The sequence below is a fragment of the Bos grunniens genome, chromosome 1 (genome assembly GCF_055505025.1).
Source record: "Bos grunniens cultivar Pamir isolate PY7600 chromosome 1, Bosgru_T2T1.0, whole genome shotgun sequence".
Taxonomy (NCBI): domain Eukaryota; kingdom Metazoa; phylum Chordata; class Mammalia; order Artiodactyla; family Bovidae; genus Bos; species Bos grunniens.
In genome coordinates, this window is record NC_141165.1 from 72,949,375 (window position 1) to 72,967,816 (window position 18,442).

The following is an 18,442-nucleotide window of genomic DNA, read 5'->3' on the forward strand; positions in this document are numbered from 1 at the left end:
AGTGGATAAGCCTTTTTGTAGGCTCCCAGGTGTGAAAAGTTGGACTATAAAACAAATTGAAGGAAATAAAGTTGCAGAGAAGTGGATGAATTTAAAGTTCTTAGGAAATATCATCTAGGGAATTCCCTGGCAGTCCAGTTAGGACTCAGTGCTTTCACTGCTATGGTCCAGGGTCAATCCCTGTACAGAGAAATAAGAGCCCACAAGCTCAAGGTGTGGCAAAAAAAAAAAAAAAGAAATAACATCTATCCTACTTGGTGTATGTTTGAGGGTGGTGTCAAGGACATCATACATATTTGTACATATATATGTCAGGATGATTCCAAGTTTCTGGTTTACATAATAGAATAAATTATAATACCATTTCACGAGAAAAGGAAGACTGCAAGAAGACTGGGCAAAGACAAGAAAACAATGATCTTGATTTAACACTGAGTTAGAAGCCCTTTCAGACATCCCAGAGGAGATATCAAGTGAGCTGATGAATGAAAATGCAGAGCTGAGTTTTAGAGAAGAGGTCTAGACTGGAGCTATTTTGTAGGGTTTGTGAGACATCTTCATGAGTCAATCTTTAAAGCCATAAGCATGGATGAGAGAAGAGAAGAATAAGGAATGAAAAAAGAGACAAGCCTAGGCCTAATCCTTGAGGAAATCTAATGTCAAATGACCAAGTAGAAAACAATGAGCCAATCAAGGAGGTAGAAGGACCCAGATAGGTAAGAGGAAAACTAACAGTGATGTCACAGAAGTAAAGGAAGAAATTGTTTCAAGAAAGAAGATGTCAGTCTTGTTCCATGAAAAATACATCCTATGAAAAATGGAGTCTATAGTTAAATTTAGTAGAAAATACTGGATTAACTAACATTAATAATTTTCTCTATTGCAGGACTTCTCAAATTTATTTTTAGATTGTTTAATATATATTGTGAATGTCCTATGGTATATAAATATATCCCAAACATAACTGGCCTTAGAATCCTTTCTTGGGGTGGAACACTTATTAATATGGTTTGGGACACTGTTTGGGGAAAATTGTAGGAGGCAATGTGTGGGTGAAGCTCAGTTGTCAGCCCTCCCCACCTTGAAGTAAGAATCATCATCCTTACAACTAATAGATTTAAAATAAAGGTCATTTCATTTCTTCAAAGAAGACACACAGATGGCCAACAGGCCCATGAAAAGATGCTCAACATCAAAAGTTATTAAAACTACAATGAAATAGACTATATCCCAATACAAAATAAAAATTTTTAAGTTTCTACATGCATGCTAAGTCACTTCAGTCATATCCAACTCTTTGCAACCCTATAAACTGTATCCCACCAGGCTCCTCTGTCCATGGGATTCTCCAGGCAAGGATACTGGAGTGGGTTGCCATGCCCTCCTCCAGGGGATCTTCCCAACCCAGAGATTAGACCCACATCTCTTATGTCTCCTGCATTGGCGGGTGGGTTCTTTACCACTTGCTCCACCTGGGGAGTCTGTTTAAGTTTGGAAAAATAGAAAAAGGCTATCTAGATAAACAAACAAACAAAAATTACTATGAGGTATCATCTCATACCAGTCAGAATGGCCATCATTAAAAAGTCTAAAATAACAAATACTAGAATGGGTGTGGAGAAAAGGGATACAACCCTCCAACACTGATGTCAGGAATGTAAATTGGTGTACCCAATTACAGCATGGAGGTTCATTAAAAAGCTAAAAATAGTTACCATATGATCCAGCAATCCCATTCCTGGGCATATATTCAGAAAAGACAAAAGCTCTAATTTGAACAGATGCATACACCCTAAAACTAAAACTAAATATTAAAAATAATAATAAATACTAAGATCATGGCGTCTGGCCCAATCACTTCATGGTAAATTGAAGGGGGAAAAGTGGAAGCAGTTTGGGTTCTAAAATCACTGCAGATGGTGACAGCAGCCATGAAATTAGTATACTATTGCTTCTTGGCAGGAAAGCTATGAAAAACCTAGACAGTGTGTTAAAAAGCAAAGACATCATTTTGCTGACAAAGGTCTATATACTCAAGGCTATGGTCTTTCCAGTAGTCACGTACAGTTCTGAGAGCTGGACCATAAAGAAGGCAGACCGCCAAAGAATTGATGCTTTCAAACTGTGATGCTGGAGAAGACACTTGAACAGCAAGGAGATTAACCCAGTCAATCTTAAAGGAAATCAATCCTGAATACTCATTTGAAGTACAGATGCTGAAGCTGAAGCTCCAGTACTTTGGCCACCTGATGTGAACGGCCAGCTCGTTGGAAAAGACCCTGACGTTGGGAAAGATTGAAGGCAGAAGGAGAAGAGGGTGACAGAGGATGAGATGGCTGGATGGTGTCACCAATGCAATGAACATAAACTTGGGCAAACTCTGGGACATGGTAAGGGACAGGGAAACCTGGCATGCAGCAGTCTAAGGGGTTGCGAAGAGCGGGACACGAATTCACAACTGAACAGCAGAAACATACATCCCAAGTTCACTGGAGCACTACTTCCAAAAGCTAAGACATGGAAGCAACCCAAGTATCTATCAACAGATGAATGGATAAAGAAGATGTAGTGTATATACTAATGAAATAATGCCATTTGTAGCAACATGGATGGACCTAGAGGTTATCATACTAGATGAAGTAGTCAGACAAAGCCATATATTATACATCATTTATATGTTTAATCTAAAAAATAATGCAAATAAACTTAAATACTTATAGATCAGAAACAGACTCTTAGACACAGAAAGTAAACTTATGGTTATCAAAGAAGAAGTGAGGAGAAGATAAATTGGTAGTATGCGATTAAGAGGTGCACATGGTGCATGGTGGGTGCTCATTCACTCTGTTCTGTCTTGACTGTAGCCCACCAGGCTCCTCTGTCCCTGGGATTATCCCAGCAAGAATACTGGAATGGGTTGCCATTTCCTCCTCCAGGGGATCTTCCTGACCCAGGGATCAAACCCACATCTCCTAGGCTCCTGTGTTGGTAGGTTGATTCTTTACTGCTGGGCCACCTGGGGACCCCCAAGAGATGCACACTTCCATATATAAAACAGATAAACAACAAGGACCTACTGTATAGCACAGGGAGCTATATTCAATATCTTGTAATAAACTATAATGGAAAAGAATTTTAAATCAATATAAATACACACACACACATATATATATACAGGGAACCAAATCACTTTGCTACACACTTGACTAACACAGTATTGTAAACTGACTCGACTTCAATTAAAAAAAAATTTTAAGGTCATTTGTCATTTTGCTTCATCTTTTTTTGTCCTCCATAACACCAGCACACAAACATCTCCAGTTACAACAGACTTGACAGAATGATTTGTGGTAACTAAAAATAATAAACCATAGGGATTTCATAATGTACATAAATCAAATCATCACACAATATGCCTTAAACTTATAAGTGATGTATGTCAATTATTTCTTGATAAAACTGGGGGAAAGACCATAGGAGGGTAGGATGGCATAGGGTTGATTGATGGATGTAAAATTTTTACATTTTACATGACCTTTCCCATGTTCAAGGGAAGACCATCCAAGAACATAATTTATGATGGAAAGAGGGTTCTCATAGTCACCTGCATCCCAGCTTCTAAGTTTTCCCCCACCATACTTAACAACCATTCCTCTCTAATCATCTTTGTCATGCAATCCTCTTCCCACTCTCAGAAAATTCTATTTCTGGCCTTCTAGAAAGAATCTCACCTCAAGTATCTTTTCTCTTTCCCCCAGCAGTATCTTTCCCTGAACCAGTAGAAGTCAATATAAAAAAGAAGATTCCCAGGGCTCCAGGAAACATTCTCAGTAGCATTTGACACATCATGCCCTAAAAAAGTGTGGGGTTAGGATGGGAGTACAGATATGCCCTCAAGACTCAGAGATCACAAAAATCTAGAGTGAGTCTAAGCAACACACTTGGTATCACACGTCCACTATACAGTCTGTTCAGTAGAGAACTGTTAGAACATACACACACCCACACATACACACACACACGCACACACACACACACACACACACACACTTTCCAAGGACCAACATTAGTTCTCAGAGGCAATATAACTAGTAAGGAGAAAAAAATTTTCTATCTTCTTCCACATCTTGCAATACCAACCATCTCACAATGAAATCGGTAATTCATGTTTTTATGAAAAATACTTGTTTATTTTGTTCTTTGCATCCCAGCCCATTTCATATTGTGCCCATTCAGGTCTGCCAAGAACAATAAACAGTTCCATTGTTTAGCCATACATTTTTTAATAATTACCAAAGACTCAGATGTAAGGAGCCCCATCGAATTTGTCTTGAAATAGGAGAGAAAGTTTGTTTAATTCTACTAGGAAAACATAGCTTGGCTCTTCACATTCTTAGAAAAAGAACTCTTAATGCATCCAACACAGCTAAATTCACACTATAATTTTTATGCATCATTGAGTTTCTTTGTAAGAGAGCTCTCAAACTCTAAAACTTCCTAAAAACTAGCAATGGGTTTCATGTACCATTTTCAAGATTTTTAAATGTCTAAAAGAATCACATATTTGGTCACCATAAGGGAATCTGCAATATCTACAACAGGTTTCCTTGGTTTGGATAGGAATTATAGAAATTCAGTGTTGAATATGTATGTTTCACCCTCATCATAATCGTTAACTGGTAGTTAAAATTGTCTTTGCTTATTAAAATGGAAAAACCCAGGGACCTTCCCTGTTGGTCTGTGCTTCCACTGCAGGGGGCGCGGGTTCAATCTTTGGTTGGGGAACTAAGATCCTGCATGCTGCAAGGCTCAGCTAAAGAATACGGGGGTATTCTCAGCTAAAGAATACGGAGGGGGAGCGGGGAACCCATAACTATTTACAGAATGCAAATATATGGGAGAAAGTCTCTCTCAATTTGCAGATGATTGGGCAGGTAGATGACAGGATTTTTGCTATTGACAGTGTTGGAAACCACTACCTCTGTGGTTTCATTAGAGTACTATGTCCTCTGAAACAATACATTAAATTAACAGCTGCTATCTGGCTTAGCAGTCTTATGAGCAGGGCGGTCTTCTGTTGACAAATTTTTGTTTTGATTTTCTGTGTTGGTGTTTACTGTTGAAAACATATCTTCCCTTGTAGCTACAAGGTTATAATTATTAGGTGTTCCAATTAAAGCCATGTAAGGGCTTATCTATTGTTGCATGATTTTGAAAACATGCTATCTCTTTTGATGACTGTGATATTATTAATCAGCTAATTACCATCATTGGAAAAATATGTGTCCAAGTAGTTTCAAAAACACCTCTGAAAACAAACTAATTTAAAGTCTTAAAATGTGTATGTTATTTGCAGATAAGATGCATTTTTATATGCAGTTGCTCAGCTCCAAGCCAAGGCAAAAATAAGCACAGGACCCCACAGGAATTGTGTCACCTTGTTGACTTCTGATGCTTTTGTGACATTCCCTCCCAGCTCAGCATGAGGTATTTGTCTGTCAGCAATGGTCAGCTAAATGATTAGCTGACACAGCTCTTCACTCTATGGGTCACTGGCAGAACAGACAGGTTCAAATATACAAGATGTTGGCTCTAGCTCTTCCTGAATGCCTTTCCTACTTCATTAAGCTTTAAACATAGCTGTTTTTGTAGAGAAATAGCACATATTGGCTCTCAAAAATAAAAAACCCACTGCTTAAATGCAATAGATACATTTATGTAGACTGATTTTTTATAAGACTGAGAAGAAATTTTAGCTGTGATTTATTTTGACCTGTATTTTATCCATACAGCTTTATAACTATGACACAGCAATAAGACCCAAATGTAGTCACCAATATCTGTTCTCCCTCCCTGAATTACACCCATGAATGCAGACAATATTGACCACAATTAATCAAAACAAATTCTAATAAAATACACTTGGCATTTTCTCAACACATCATATTAGACAAGTGTTTAATTTGGTGCAATGTTGTATCTGTCTGGGAATGGTTGAGGAAGACCAGCAAATTAGAAAAAGGACAAAAGAAGTATGACTTGGAATAAGATGGTACGATCCAAAGGCTAACAGTAAACTAAAACCCTTATTAAATGTAATTGGTAACTTCCTTCCATAGACAGACTATTAAATGCAAACTATCACAATCTGATCACATGGACCACAGCCGTGTCTAATTCAATGAAACTATGACCCATGCCATGTAGAGCCACCCAAGACAGAGGGTCATGGTGGAGAGGTCTGACAAAATGTGGTCCACTGGAGAAGGCAAACCACTTCAGTATTCTTGCTTGAGAACCCTCATGAACAGTATGAAAAGGCAAAAAGATAGGACACTGGAAGATGAACTCCCTAGGTTGGTAGGTGCCCAATATGCTACTGGAGATCAGTGAAGGAATAACTCCAGAGAGAATGAAGAGATGAGCCAAAGCAAAAACAACACCCAGTTGTGGATGTGACTGGTGATGGAAGTAAATTCTGATGCTGTAAAGAGCAATATTGCATAGGAACCTGGAGTGTTAGGTCCATAAATCAAAGCAAATTGGAAGTGGTCAAACGGGAGACAACAAGAGTGAATATTGACATTTTAGGAATCAGCAAACTAAAATGGACCGGAATGGGTGAATTTAACTCAGATGATCATTATATCTACTGCTGTGGGCTAGAAACCCTTAGAAGAAATACAGTAACCATCATAGTCAACAAAAGAGTCCAAAATGCAGAACTTGGATGCAATCTCAAAAACAACAGAATGATCTCGGTTCGTTTCCAAGGCAAACCATTCAATATCACAGTAATCCAAGTCTATGCCCCGACCAGTAATGCTGAAGAAGCTGAAGTTGAACGGTTCTATGAAGACCTACAAGACCTTTTAGAACTAACACCCAAAACAATGTCCTTTTCATTATAGGGGACTGGAATGCAAAAGTAGGAAGTCAAGAAACACCTGGGGTAACAGGCAAATTTGGCCTTGGAATACAGAATGAAGCAGGGCAAAGGCTGAGTTCTGCCAAGAGAACGCGCTGGTCATAGCAAACACCCTCTTCCAACAACACAAGACAAGACTCTACAAGTGGACATCACCAGATTGTCAATACTGAAATCAGATTGATTATATTCTTTGCAGCCAAAGATGGAGAAGCTCTATACAGTCAACAAAAACAAGACCAGGAGCTGACTGTGGCTCAAATCATGGACTCCTTATTGCCAAATTCAGACTTAAATTGAAGGAAGTAGGGAAAACCGCTAGACCATTGAGGTATGACCTAAATTAAATCCCTTACGACTATATGGTGTAAGTGACAAATAGATTGAAGGATTAGATCTGATAGACAGAGTGCCTGAAGAACTATGGATGGAGGTCGTGACACTGTACAGGAGGCAGGGATCAAGACCATGCCCAAGAAAAAGAAATGCGAAAAGGCAAAATGGTTGCCTGAGGAGACCTTACAAATAGCTGAGAAAAGAAGGAAAATGAAAGGCAAAGGAGAAAAAGAAAGATATACCCATGTGAATGCAGAGTTACAAAGAATAGCAAGGAGAGGTAAGAAAGCCTTCCTCAGTGATCAATGCAAAGGAATAAAGGAAAATAATACAATGGGAAAGACTAGAGATTTCTTCAAGAAAATTAGGGATAACAAGGGAACATTTCATGCAAAGATGGGTGCAATAAAGGACAGAAATGGTATGGACCTAACAGAAGCAGAAGATATTAAGAGGTGGCAACAATACACAGAAGAGCTATACAAAAAAGATCTTCATGACCCAGATAACCATGATGTTGTGATCACTTACCTAGAGCCAGACATCCCGGAATGCGAAGTCAAGTGAGCCTTAGGAAGCATCACTAAGAACAAAGCAAGTGGAGGTGATGGAATTCTAGCTGAGCTATTTCAAATTCTAAAAGATGATTCTGTGAAAGTGCTGCACTCAATATGCCAGCAAATTTGGAAAACTCAGCAGTGGCCACAGGACTGGAAAAGTTTAGTTTGCATTCCAATCCCAAAGAAAGGCAATGCCAAAGAATGTTCAAACCACCACACAATTGCACTCATCTCACATGCTAGCAAAGTATTGCTCAAAATTCTTCAAGCAAGACTTCAACATATGTGAACCGTTAACTTCCCAATGTTCAAGCTGGATTTAGAAAAGGCAGAGAAACCAGAGATCAAATTGCCAACATCCTTTGGATAATTGAAAAAGCAAGAGAGTTCCAGAAAAACATCTACTTCTGCTTTATTGACTATGCCAAAGCCTCTGACTATGGATCACAACAAACTGGAAAATTCTGAAAGAGATGGGAATACCAGACCACCTTACCTGCCTCCTGAGAAATCTGTATGCAGGTCAAGAAGCAACAATTAGAACTGGACATTGAACAACAGACTGGTTCCAAATTGGGAAAGAAGTGAATCAAGGCTGTATATTGTCACCCTGTTCATTTAACTTATATGCAGAGTACATCATGAGAAATGATGGGCTAGATGAAGCACAAGCTGGAATCAAGATTGCTGGGGGAAATATCAATAACCTCAGATGTGCAAATGACACCACCCTTAGAGCAGAAAGTGAAGAAGAACTAAAGAGCCTCTTGATGAAAGTGAGAGTTAAAAAGTGGCTTAAAGCTCAACATTCAGAAAACTAAGATCATGACATCTGGTCCCATCACATCATGGCAAATAGATGGGGAAACAATGGAAACAGTGTCAGATTTTATTTTTCTGGGCTCCAAAATCACTGCAGATGGTGACTGCAGCCATGAAATTAAAAGATACTTGCTCTTTGGAAGAAAAATTATGACCAATCTAGACAGCATATTAAAAAGCAGAGACATTACATTACCAACAAAGGTCCATCTAGTCAAACTATGGTTTTTCCAGTAGTCATGTATATATGTGACAGTTGGACTATAAAGAAAGCTGAGCACCGAAGAATTGATGCTTTTGAACTGTGGAGTTGGAGAAGACTCTTGAGAGTCCCTTGGACTGCAAGGAGATCCAACCAGTTCATTCTGAAGGAGATCAGTCCTGAAGACTCATTGGAAGGACTGATGCTGAAGCTGAAACTCCAGTACTTTGACCACCTGATGCAAAGATTGACTCATTGGAAAAGATCCTGATGCTGGGAAAGATTGAGGGCAGGAGGAAAGGGGGATGACAGAAGATGAGCTGGTTGGAAGCCATCAATGACTCAATGGACATGAGTCTGAGTAAACTCCAGGAGTTGGTGATGAACATTGAAGTCTGGTGTGCTGCAGTCCATGGGGTCACAAAGAGTCAGACACAACTGAGTGACTGAACTGAACTGAACTGATCCCTGAGTTCTGGGAGACTGGAAACTCTATCTCCATTATTTAACATTTCATCTCAAGTACCTGAAACTCTGTAGGTTCTCATAAATATATTTTGACAAATAAGTTTAAAACCTTAGAAAATCTCCAGACAAAACAGAGTTGGGTACTGAAACCCACAGGAGCAAAAGGATTTTCCAAAGTCACAAGTATCTGGCAGTCTAACCATGGTGCTTCCACAGCATCTTGCTGGTGTTTCCTGGAGTAGGGCCTGATCCTTCACCCTCAAAGGAAGGCCCTTACTTTTTATTTTAGGCTTCTATTTCCTGTGGAAGTTATAGAGTTAACAGTGGCCACCTGTTATCTGAGACATGCTTTAATTTTAAGCCACATTCCTGTGGCATCATAATAGTTTCTCAAAGAGACTCCTTTGCACTCAGACTGCCCCAGTTTATGTTTCTCTTGAAATGATGTTTGCTGATGAGAGCTGAGGGATGGGCTCAAGGTGGTCCTGCCAATCCAATGTAAAGGAAAACATTGTGAAGATGGAAGAATTTTTAAAACCATTTTGGTGAAGTAGAAAGAATAATTGAAAGCCAAGGATATATTTAGAGAGAAAAGATGCTATCCCAATGCCTACTTTCCATAGTGTCAAACCCTGTGTACGAGACAGCAAAAGAGACACTGATGTATAGAACAGTCATATGGACTCTGTGGGAGAGGGAGAGGGTGGGAAGATTTGGGAGAATGTCATTGAAACATGTAAAATATCATGTATGAAACGAGATGCCAGTCCAGGTTCGATGCACGATACTGGATGCTTGGGGCTGGTGCACTGGGACGACCCAGAGGGATGGTGTGGGGAGGGAGGAGGGAGGAGCGTTCAGGATGGGGAGCATGTGTATACCTGTGGCGGATTCATTTTGATATTTGGCAAAACTAGTACAATTATGTAAAGTTTAAAAATAAAATAAAATTTTTTAAAAAAGAGAAAAAAAATGTAAGCTATAATTCTTATTACATAAAGGAAGCATTTTCCTTTCTCATTTTAAATATCCTTGAGTGGCTATGGTAGAAGATTTTATCATCAGACAAAACAGAATATTACCTTTGGTACAGAATTTTGTAATGGAAGGATACCATTTTAAACCCCAAAATTGAGTGTTAGAGACATAAACCAATATACAAATTCTATAGATTGTAGAAAGGGATTTAACAACCAGCTATTCTGAGGAACTGGACTTCAGCCTTTCAGGACAGCACAAGTCAGACTCAAAGGTAAAATGTTCATCCTATCATCATTATGAAGTGCTCAGCTGCATGTGTAGATGAGCACCATTCACACAAGGTAGAACACACATCTAAACTCCAAGCTCTTAAAATCAGTGACAACTCTAACACAACAAAATTAAGTGTCTATATAGGAACAATTCGGAGAAGGCAATGGCACCCCACTCCAGTACTCTTGCCTGGAAAATCCCATGAACGGAGGAGCCTAGTAGGCCGCAGTCCATGGGGTCGCGAAGAGTCAGACACGACTGAGCGACTTCACTTTCACGTTTCACTTTCATGCATTGGAGAAGGAAATGGCAACCCACTCCAGTGTTCTTGCCTGGAGAATCCCAGGGACAGGGGAGCCTGACTGGCTGCCATCTATGGGATCGCACAGAGTCAGACACGACTGAAGTGACTAAGCAGCGGCAGCATAGGAACAATTAGCTACATATAAATTAAAGAAATGAACATATCTCCATTAATTCCACTTACAACACAGTGCAAGTGGTAGAAGGGGGGAGAAAATCATAGAGTTTCTTTATGCAGACAGCTTGGAGCCTGAAAGAGCTTGTGACCTGTTGCAGGTCTATTCAGGATGATATCATGACAGTATTGGGAATTCCAGCAGACCCTGACTGCAGGGTGGTTTGATGAACATGTGAGGTGAAGGCAGTGTAAACAAGAAATAATAGCCTAAGAGACTTCTCGGGGTGAGATTGAGATGATTTGACAGGTTACTAAATGCATTTGCTTGGGAGGCCTGAGGGTCTGAGGCTACAGGGAAGCAGAAGGAGACGAGAGAAAGCAGAGCAGGATGGAAGGGAATGAATCCTGTGATGTGAAGAGGTTGGTCTGACCCTATAAAGAACATCTACTGGACTCCTAGTTAACCTGCAGATGCATTTGAGAATTTAGGGGTATTTTGCAATTTTATAAGCTTGGTCCCCCCTTGAAGAACAATAACTCCTGTTTTGTTTTCACTTACATATATTGGGGGTAGCATGGAAAATAAGAAACCAGATCATGTAGCTGGAACTCCTGGGACTCTAGGAAAATCAAACTGCCAGGAGCAAGGAGTTACAAGGTCTGAACTGGAAGGTCATTCCATATCCACGGAAGCCCTAGCAGTGAGGTGACTGTCACACATGGGAGTCCCTTGTTCCTTTAATCTAGTGTTTAGTTACAGAGTTGTAGTCAAATGCATCTCTCAAGCAGGTGTTACTGTTGTTTAGTCACTAAGTTGTATCTGAGTATTTTGCAACGCTATGGACTGTAGCCCACCAGGCTCCTCTGTCCATGGAATTTCCCAGGCAAGAATACTCGAGGGCCATTTCCTTCTCTAGGGGATCTTCCCCACCCAGGGATCAAACCCATGTCTCCTGCATTAGCAGGCAGATTCTTCACCACTGAGCCACCAGGGAAACCCCCACTAACACTTAAACATCCCAGAAATGTCCAAGTGCTTGTTTACATGGCTCTACCATGCTTGTTCTCACTCTATGATCTCCTAAATGTATGGTCCACCGTGCTATGAAATCACATGTGTGTGTCTCCCTCCCCATCTCCCACCTCCCATTACACTGTGGCTATAGAGTTCATGACACTTCCTGCATGTGGCCCACAGTCCCACCAACAACCCTAATGACCCTGTTAAGGTTCATTAATATAAACACAAAACCTGAGTTATTTTTTCTTAAGAGAAGATATTGCATGTATGAAGATAGATTTTGGTGGAAAAAAATCAGTGACTGAATTATCTTCTTTTCCTTCAGTTTACTACTGGTGAAAAAAAAATGTTTCCATTAAAAGTTATTTGGATAGCTAAAAGGTACTCTAAGCAAAATGAGTGTAACAACTAATAAACAGAATAAAAGTGAACTTTTAAAATAAATTTAGTTAAAGCAAGTGTGTGATATCTCAGATTCTAGATGTCATAATTTTTCCAGCCCTAAATTACTTTTTTCAAAGAGAAGAACCAAATTTTACAAAGAGAAGGCTTTGCTGTACATATTTATTATAACATAGAGCTTTGTGTACTGTTGTATGCTTAGCAAGTGCTAACAGAGTTTTTTTAATTCCTGTTTTGGAAACCAGGGATAGTAGAAACAGAAGAAGAACCTGACTCCATATTAAACTTTATTTCTTATTGAAGTACAGTTGACTTACAATATTATATTAGTCCCAGGTGTACAACATACTGAGTCAATATTTTTATAGATTATATTCCATATAAAATTATTATAAAACGTTGGCTACCTTCCCTGTGCTATTCATTTTAAAAGACCATGGTAACTGTTTCTGTACAGGAGGGTTTGGCTGTGAATAATCTAGAACAAGTCCATATTCCACTTAGATAATTTGTTCACAATTCTTGCTTTGACTCTCCCACTTGACTAAATACATATACCAACTTTCAAGAAAAACAGATTCATGTGAAGATTAGCCTAAATAGTGGGGTAGTGTTCAAAGCAAATTAAAATACCAAACTGGAAAATACAGTACTACCCACAGAATAGTGTATTCCATTTTTGAGTCTTGGTTGTACAATTCTTGATTTACTAGTTAATTAACCAGTTTCCACTGTAAATTTTCCTGTGTCCTTAATTAGATTGAACATTGAAAACCTCTTGGATTACAGTAGGGCTCTCAAACTTACCTGAGTGTTAAATCAGCTGGCAGATTATTAAAACACAGATTGCTGGATCTCACCTTCCAGTATTTCTTATTCAGTAGTTCTGGAAGAGGACCAGAGAATGTTTATTTCTAATAAGCTCTCAGTTGATACTGATGCTGCTGCTGCAGCATCAGTATCACTTTGAGAACTACAGGATTCAAGAACATTATTGTTCACTATTAGCTTTAACAGAATAAACTCCACATTCCAGAGCTACCAGAATCTGTAGCTTTCCAGTAAATATTTCAATCATGTTATTATTAGCATCTTCAACAACAAGTTGGTAGACCAGAGTCTAGCAAAAAGCAAATCTGCTGAGGGGTTAAGGAGTAGAAATTGGTATTTCCTAAGGAATAGAAGGAGTCTAACAGAAACTAAGAGGATCAAGTGAACTTAAGTTTAAGCTGCCCCCAACTCTGAACTCCATTAGAGGATCTAACAGCCAAAAGATCAGACCTAAACAATACCTAACTCTAAATACCAGAAATACCTGACTCTGTCAAGATACGAGTGTGCACCAGCCCCAAGCATCCAGCATCGTGCACTGAACCTGGACTGGCATCTCGTTTCATACATGACATTTCACTGGTGCGCTGGGAAGGCCCAGGGGGATGGTATGGGGAGGTTGGGAGGGAGGAGGGTTCAGGATGGGGAGCATGTGATTTTTTTTTAAATATTTAATAAACAAAAAAAAAAAAAAAAAAGAATTTCTCTATTATGCAAAAAAAAAAAAAGATACGAGTGTGGGAGTCCAGCAGCTGCGAAGCAGTAGGAATGGGAATCAAGTCACAGAGACAGTTCCAAGAGAATAGAGTGGAAATAGCATGAATACCAATTCCAAAACAGGTTATTTCAAGAATTTCGTTAGAATAACTAAAGAAAGATTGCTTCTCCAGGTATTGGAGGTGGTTATGATGTGACTTTGGAAGGAGATAAAAAAATTCTGAATACCCAAGAATACCTATAATATAGATAAACATATACCACCTAGGGAACTTTTCAAAAATACCAATGTCAAGGCCCTACCCCAGACCTCACATAAAAACCCTAGAGATGGACCCTGAATATTAATATTTTTAAAAAATCTCCCAGGTGATTCTGGTTAATAGAGGATTGAAGATTACTGGTATAAAATAGTAAGATTACATGTTCAGGGTGGTAAATGGGACAAAAGCAGGAAAGGGAGGAAAACAAAAGATGATAGAAAGCCCAAAAATATCAATAACTTTAAAAGAAAAACTTCAGTAGACTAAACTTGCCAATTTAAAGACAAAAGATCAGAATGTAACATACTATAAAAAATACAAAGATCCAGATATATGTGGTTTACAAGAGATTCACTAAATAAAGTAGAAATCAACTCTTCCTGGAAAACAAAAATCTGAAGTTTCTATATTATCAGCCAAAATAGAATGTGACAATTCTATTAGAAATTGGAGTTTACTACATAAAGATAAAATGCTCTGGCACTAGTGGTAAAGACCTGCCTGCCAATGCAAGAGACATAGAAACATGGGTTCAGTCTCTGAGTCGGGAAGATCCCCTGGAGCAGTATATGGCAACCCATTCCAGTATTCTTGCCTGGAGAAACCCTTGGACAGAGGGGCCTGGCAGGCTACAGTCCACAGAGTCTCAAAGAGTCAGACATGACTGAAGCAAGTTAACACACACACACACACACACTAAAATGCTCAATTGTTCAGAATTATATAACAATTTTAAATATATATACACTCAACCAACTAAATATATAAGCAAATACTGATAAAACTACAGGGAGTTACATGTGCTGCAATTACTGAAGTCCAAAAGCATAGAGCCTGTTCTCACAACAAGAGAAGACACTGCAATGAGAAGCCCTTACTCAGCAATGAAGACCCAACACAACCAAAAATAAATTAATTTTTTAAAAAACTACATGGAGAAATTAACAAATCCTTGTATATTCCCAGGTGGTGCTAGGGATAAAGAACCCCCTGCCAATGCAGGAGATGTAAGAGAAGCAGGTTTGATCCCTAGGTCAGGAAGATCCCTGAAGAAGGAAATGGCAACCCATTCCAGTATTCTTGCCTGGAAAGTCCCATGGACAGAGGAGCCTGATATTCAGAAATTATTGCCAATTCAAGAGATTCTGTTTTTTTTAAAAACTGCCCTATGCAAACGGTCAATATATTGGGTTGGCCAAAAAGTTCATTGAGGTTTTCCATAAGATATATGGCAAAACTCATATGAACTTTTTGGCCAACCCAATAATTAGTTGCTCTGGAGAAGATAACTTACACTGGCTCACTGTCATATAGCTACAGAGGATGTCAGAGAAGTGCCAAAACATATCCAAAATTGAGATAAAATTTTAAAATATGAATGATCTACTCCATCTTGTAAGTAAATATCTTGGATTAAAGATAATTTTCAATAGCAGTTTTGATGACTAACCTGGAATGCTGATGTAGCATCCTAATTGTACTCATGTCTCTCACTCTTAATCTATCATTCAGGACTTCAGAAAGCATCCTGTTAGCTTTTATAGCATCTTTTATAATTATATGTTGATTTCTGTGCTCATTACTTTATTCTTTCTCATAAACCTTAAGATCCATAAGGACCAGGACCAAGTCAATTTTTTTTCAGTATCACATACCTAGCAGATGCCTCACATACTTAGAGAGAGTTTGGCATGTGAAAGGCATCCATTAAGTTTCTTAATGAATATATTCATAGCATTCAGAACAAATGAGAGACAAAGAAGCTCAGCCCCTACTACCTAACTAAAAATTTACACCACACAAGAAAATGATCATCAATTCAAGCTTTGTTTCAAAACCATGAGACAAAATGACTGCACCATCAATTCAGTAATGAAGAAAGGAAAAATATATATATTCCTTTAAAGTACATTAGAATAAAAATACTGAGACACTTTCAATTGCCACAGCAAGAGAAAGCACTGGAGACAACAGAGATATCATATTTTAGCAAAGCTCTAATCCATTCTTTGACTCAAACTTAGTCCTTCAAAAAGGTACAGGTCTTAATGAGTGGGCCAATCTATTTATAAGATTTGTTGTGGCAACCAATCAGTGACAACACAACTCTAATTTGGTAAGCTGACTCTCTGTAATCTAAGATACTACTGAGAAATTTTGAAATTTTTACTCTTTCTTACTTCTAGAGGAAGTATTTATTTTTCTAGTAAAAATATAGGAAGGGAAAAAAGAGCAGGGGGGAAGTCAAGACAGCTTTAAATAAGATAGGGTCAGCTGAGGTACTGGAAGATGGAGTTAACTGAATTTTACACCAATCCACTCTGGTAGCTTTTGACCAGATGGATCAGTTTCATGTGCTGTTCTTGGTTGGGAAAAGTCTTCCTAACTGGCTACCTCACATAGATGCATATGTGCACGTATGCTCTGTCACTTTCGACTCTGTGACCCCATGGACTGCAGCCCTCCAGGCTCTTCTGTCCATGAAATTTTCCACGCAAGAATACTGGAGAGGGTTGCCATTTCCTGCTCTGGGGATCTTCCCAACCCAGGGATTGAACCTGTGTCTCCTGTGTCTCCAACAGTAGTAGGAGGATTCTTTTCCACTGAGCCACCTGGGAAGCCCACTTCATATAGAAAAAGACAGTTATTCTTCCATTCACAAATAAAAAGGAGTCACAGTGATATATACTAATGTTCCTTAAGTAATGATTAAGTAGCATTTGCATACAAGAAGGGCTGAAGATAGAGTAAGCATAAAACTTTAAAGACGATAAAATCTCACATATTTTTCTTCAACTTTTCCACTGGGATTATTTACATAAATAATGTTGCAGTGTTTAAGATAAAATAGAGTCTTAGACATCTATATTTTTCTTATGATTTTGATTAATATGCTATAATATAAAATGTCAAAATTGAAAATAGGATTTATTGAACTCTTCACTTTTTTAAACCACTTTTATCCTCATTTTCACTTTCATTTGTATATGTTTATTTGTTCAGTTTAGGTTCAAAAACGGAGCTTGCCAACTTCCCTCCAAAGCCAGTTCTTATTTGGAATTTCTGTTGTGATTCATTCTTGAGGTTTAGAAACAGAGGGATCATTTTTTACTTTTTCTAGCTGTGTGTATGTGTGTGTGTGCATGTAATGAAACCTGTTAATGATGCTTTAAAATGCTTTTTAAATCTAAAATCTATCTATACCATTTACTCAGTAATTCCTTTAACTACAGTAAAATCAAAAATAAAGATAATTTGAACAAAGATAGAAAATCTTTGGCATATATATCCATCAATGGCAAATGAATATATAGATTATTGCATCCATGAAAGGAAATGCTTTCATTTTTGCAAAGAATGTTTAATTGGGAAAATATTTCTTAAATATATTGGTTGACATGTTGAAAAAGATTGGAAAGGCATAATAAAACATTAACTTATACATTTCTGTATTTTATAAATATTCTATTATGATATATATATTTTTTTTAATAAAGGGGGAAAACAAGTTATTACGAAGCAGAGAATGAGAAAGGGAAGGAGGGAGAAAGGGACAAGAGAAAGCAGGGAAAATTTCATAGATTTACTCCTTCCTCTCTATTCTTACTTGGACCACTGAAGCTCCATACCTGTTCATAATACCCCAGCATTGCTTTATGGCTCCAGTATCTCTTCCCCTGATCCATCCACTTACTGCTGAGAAACTGCTCTTCCTCTGATCAAGAATTCCACAGATTCCAAATTTCTCTGCCAAGAGTGGAATGATATTCACACTCTCATATCCTGGTAGTAGAAATGTATACTGAAAAAAGAAAGAAAGAAAGAAATGTACACTGACACAGCTTTCAGAATATTAAACAAAATATATCAATAACATAAAATATTCATATATTTTGGACCAAGATGTGTCCTTTCTAGTAATTCATTTTATGGAGGAAAAAAATCAGCTTTTTAAAAAATTATTCTCATGGTAGTATTATGCATTAGAAGAGAAAAAAAATACAGCAAACTAAAATTCAGAAAAAACATAGGCTGATTAACTCATAGCAAGATCACAAAATTTGGTATTATGTGGCCACAGAAAACATTTTTCCAAGGGATATGTAATGGCATGCAAATAGCAGTGTTAAATGTAAGTTGTAAGACTGTGTATATAGTATTGTATGTTTTAAATATAAAAGTAAATATCTGCATAGGGGAAAAAAGCTAGAAGCAAG

The 18,442-nt window shown here is 38.2% G+C and overlaps 1 protein-coding gene across 2 annotated transcripts in view; it reads right to left on the reverse strand.

The window, feature by feature from the left end:
• Positions 1 to 18,442, reverse strand: part of LOC147379608 (uncharacterized) — a 129,353-nt gene that overhangs the window by 19,832 nt on the left and 91,079 nt on the right. Inside the window, exons 3-4 of one of the 2 annotated variants that reach the window (XR_015162193.1) lie at positions 17,855 to 18,027; positions 13,222 to 13,300 (exon numbers count right to left, since the gene is read on the reverse strand). Coding sequence is in view for 1 of the 2 variants with exons in the window: in XM_086395766.1 (XP_086251892.1) it covers positions 17,855 to 18,027 (173 nt within the window). In the remaining variant the exon portion in view is untranslated. The remainder of the gene's footprint in view (positions 1 to 13,221; positions 13,301 to 17,854; positions 18,028 to 18,442) is intronic. The other variant, XM_086395766.1, reaches the window with a different exon arrangement.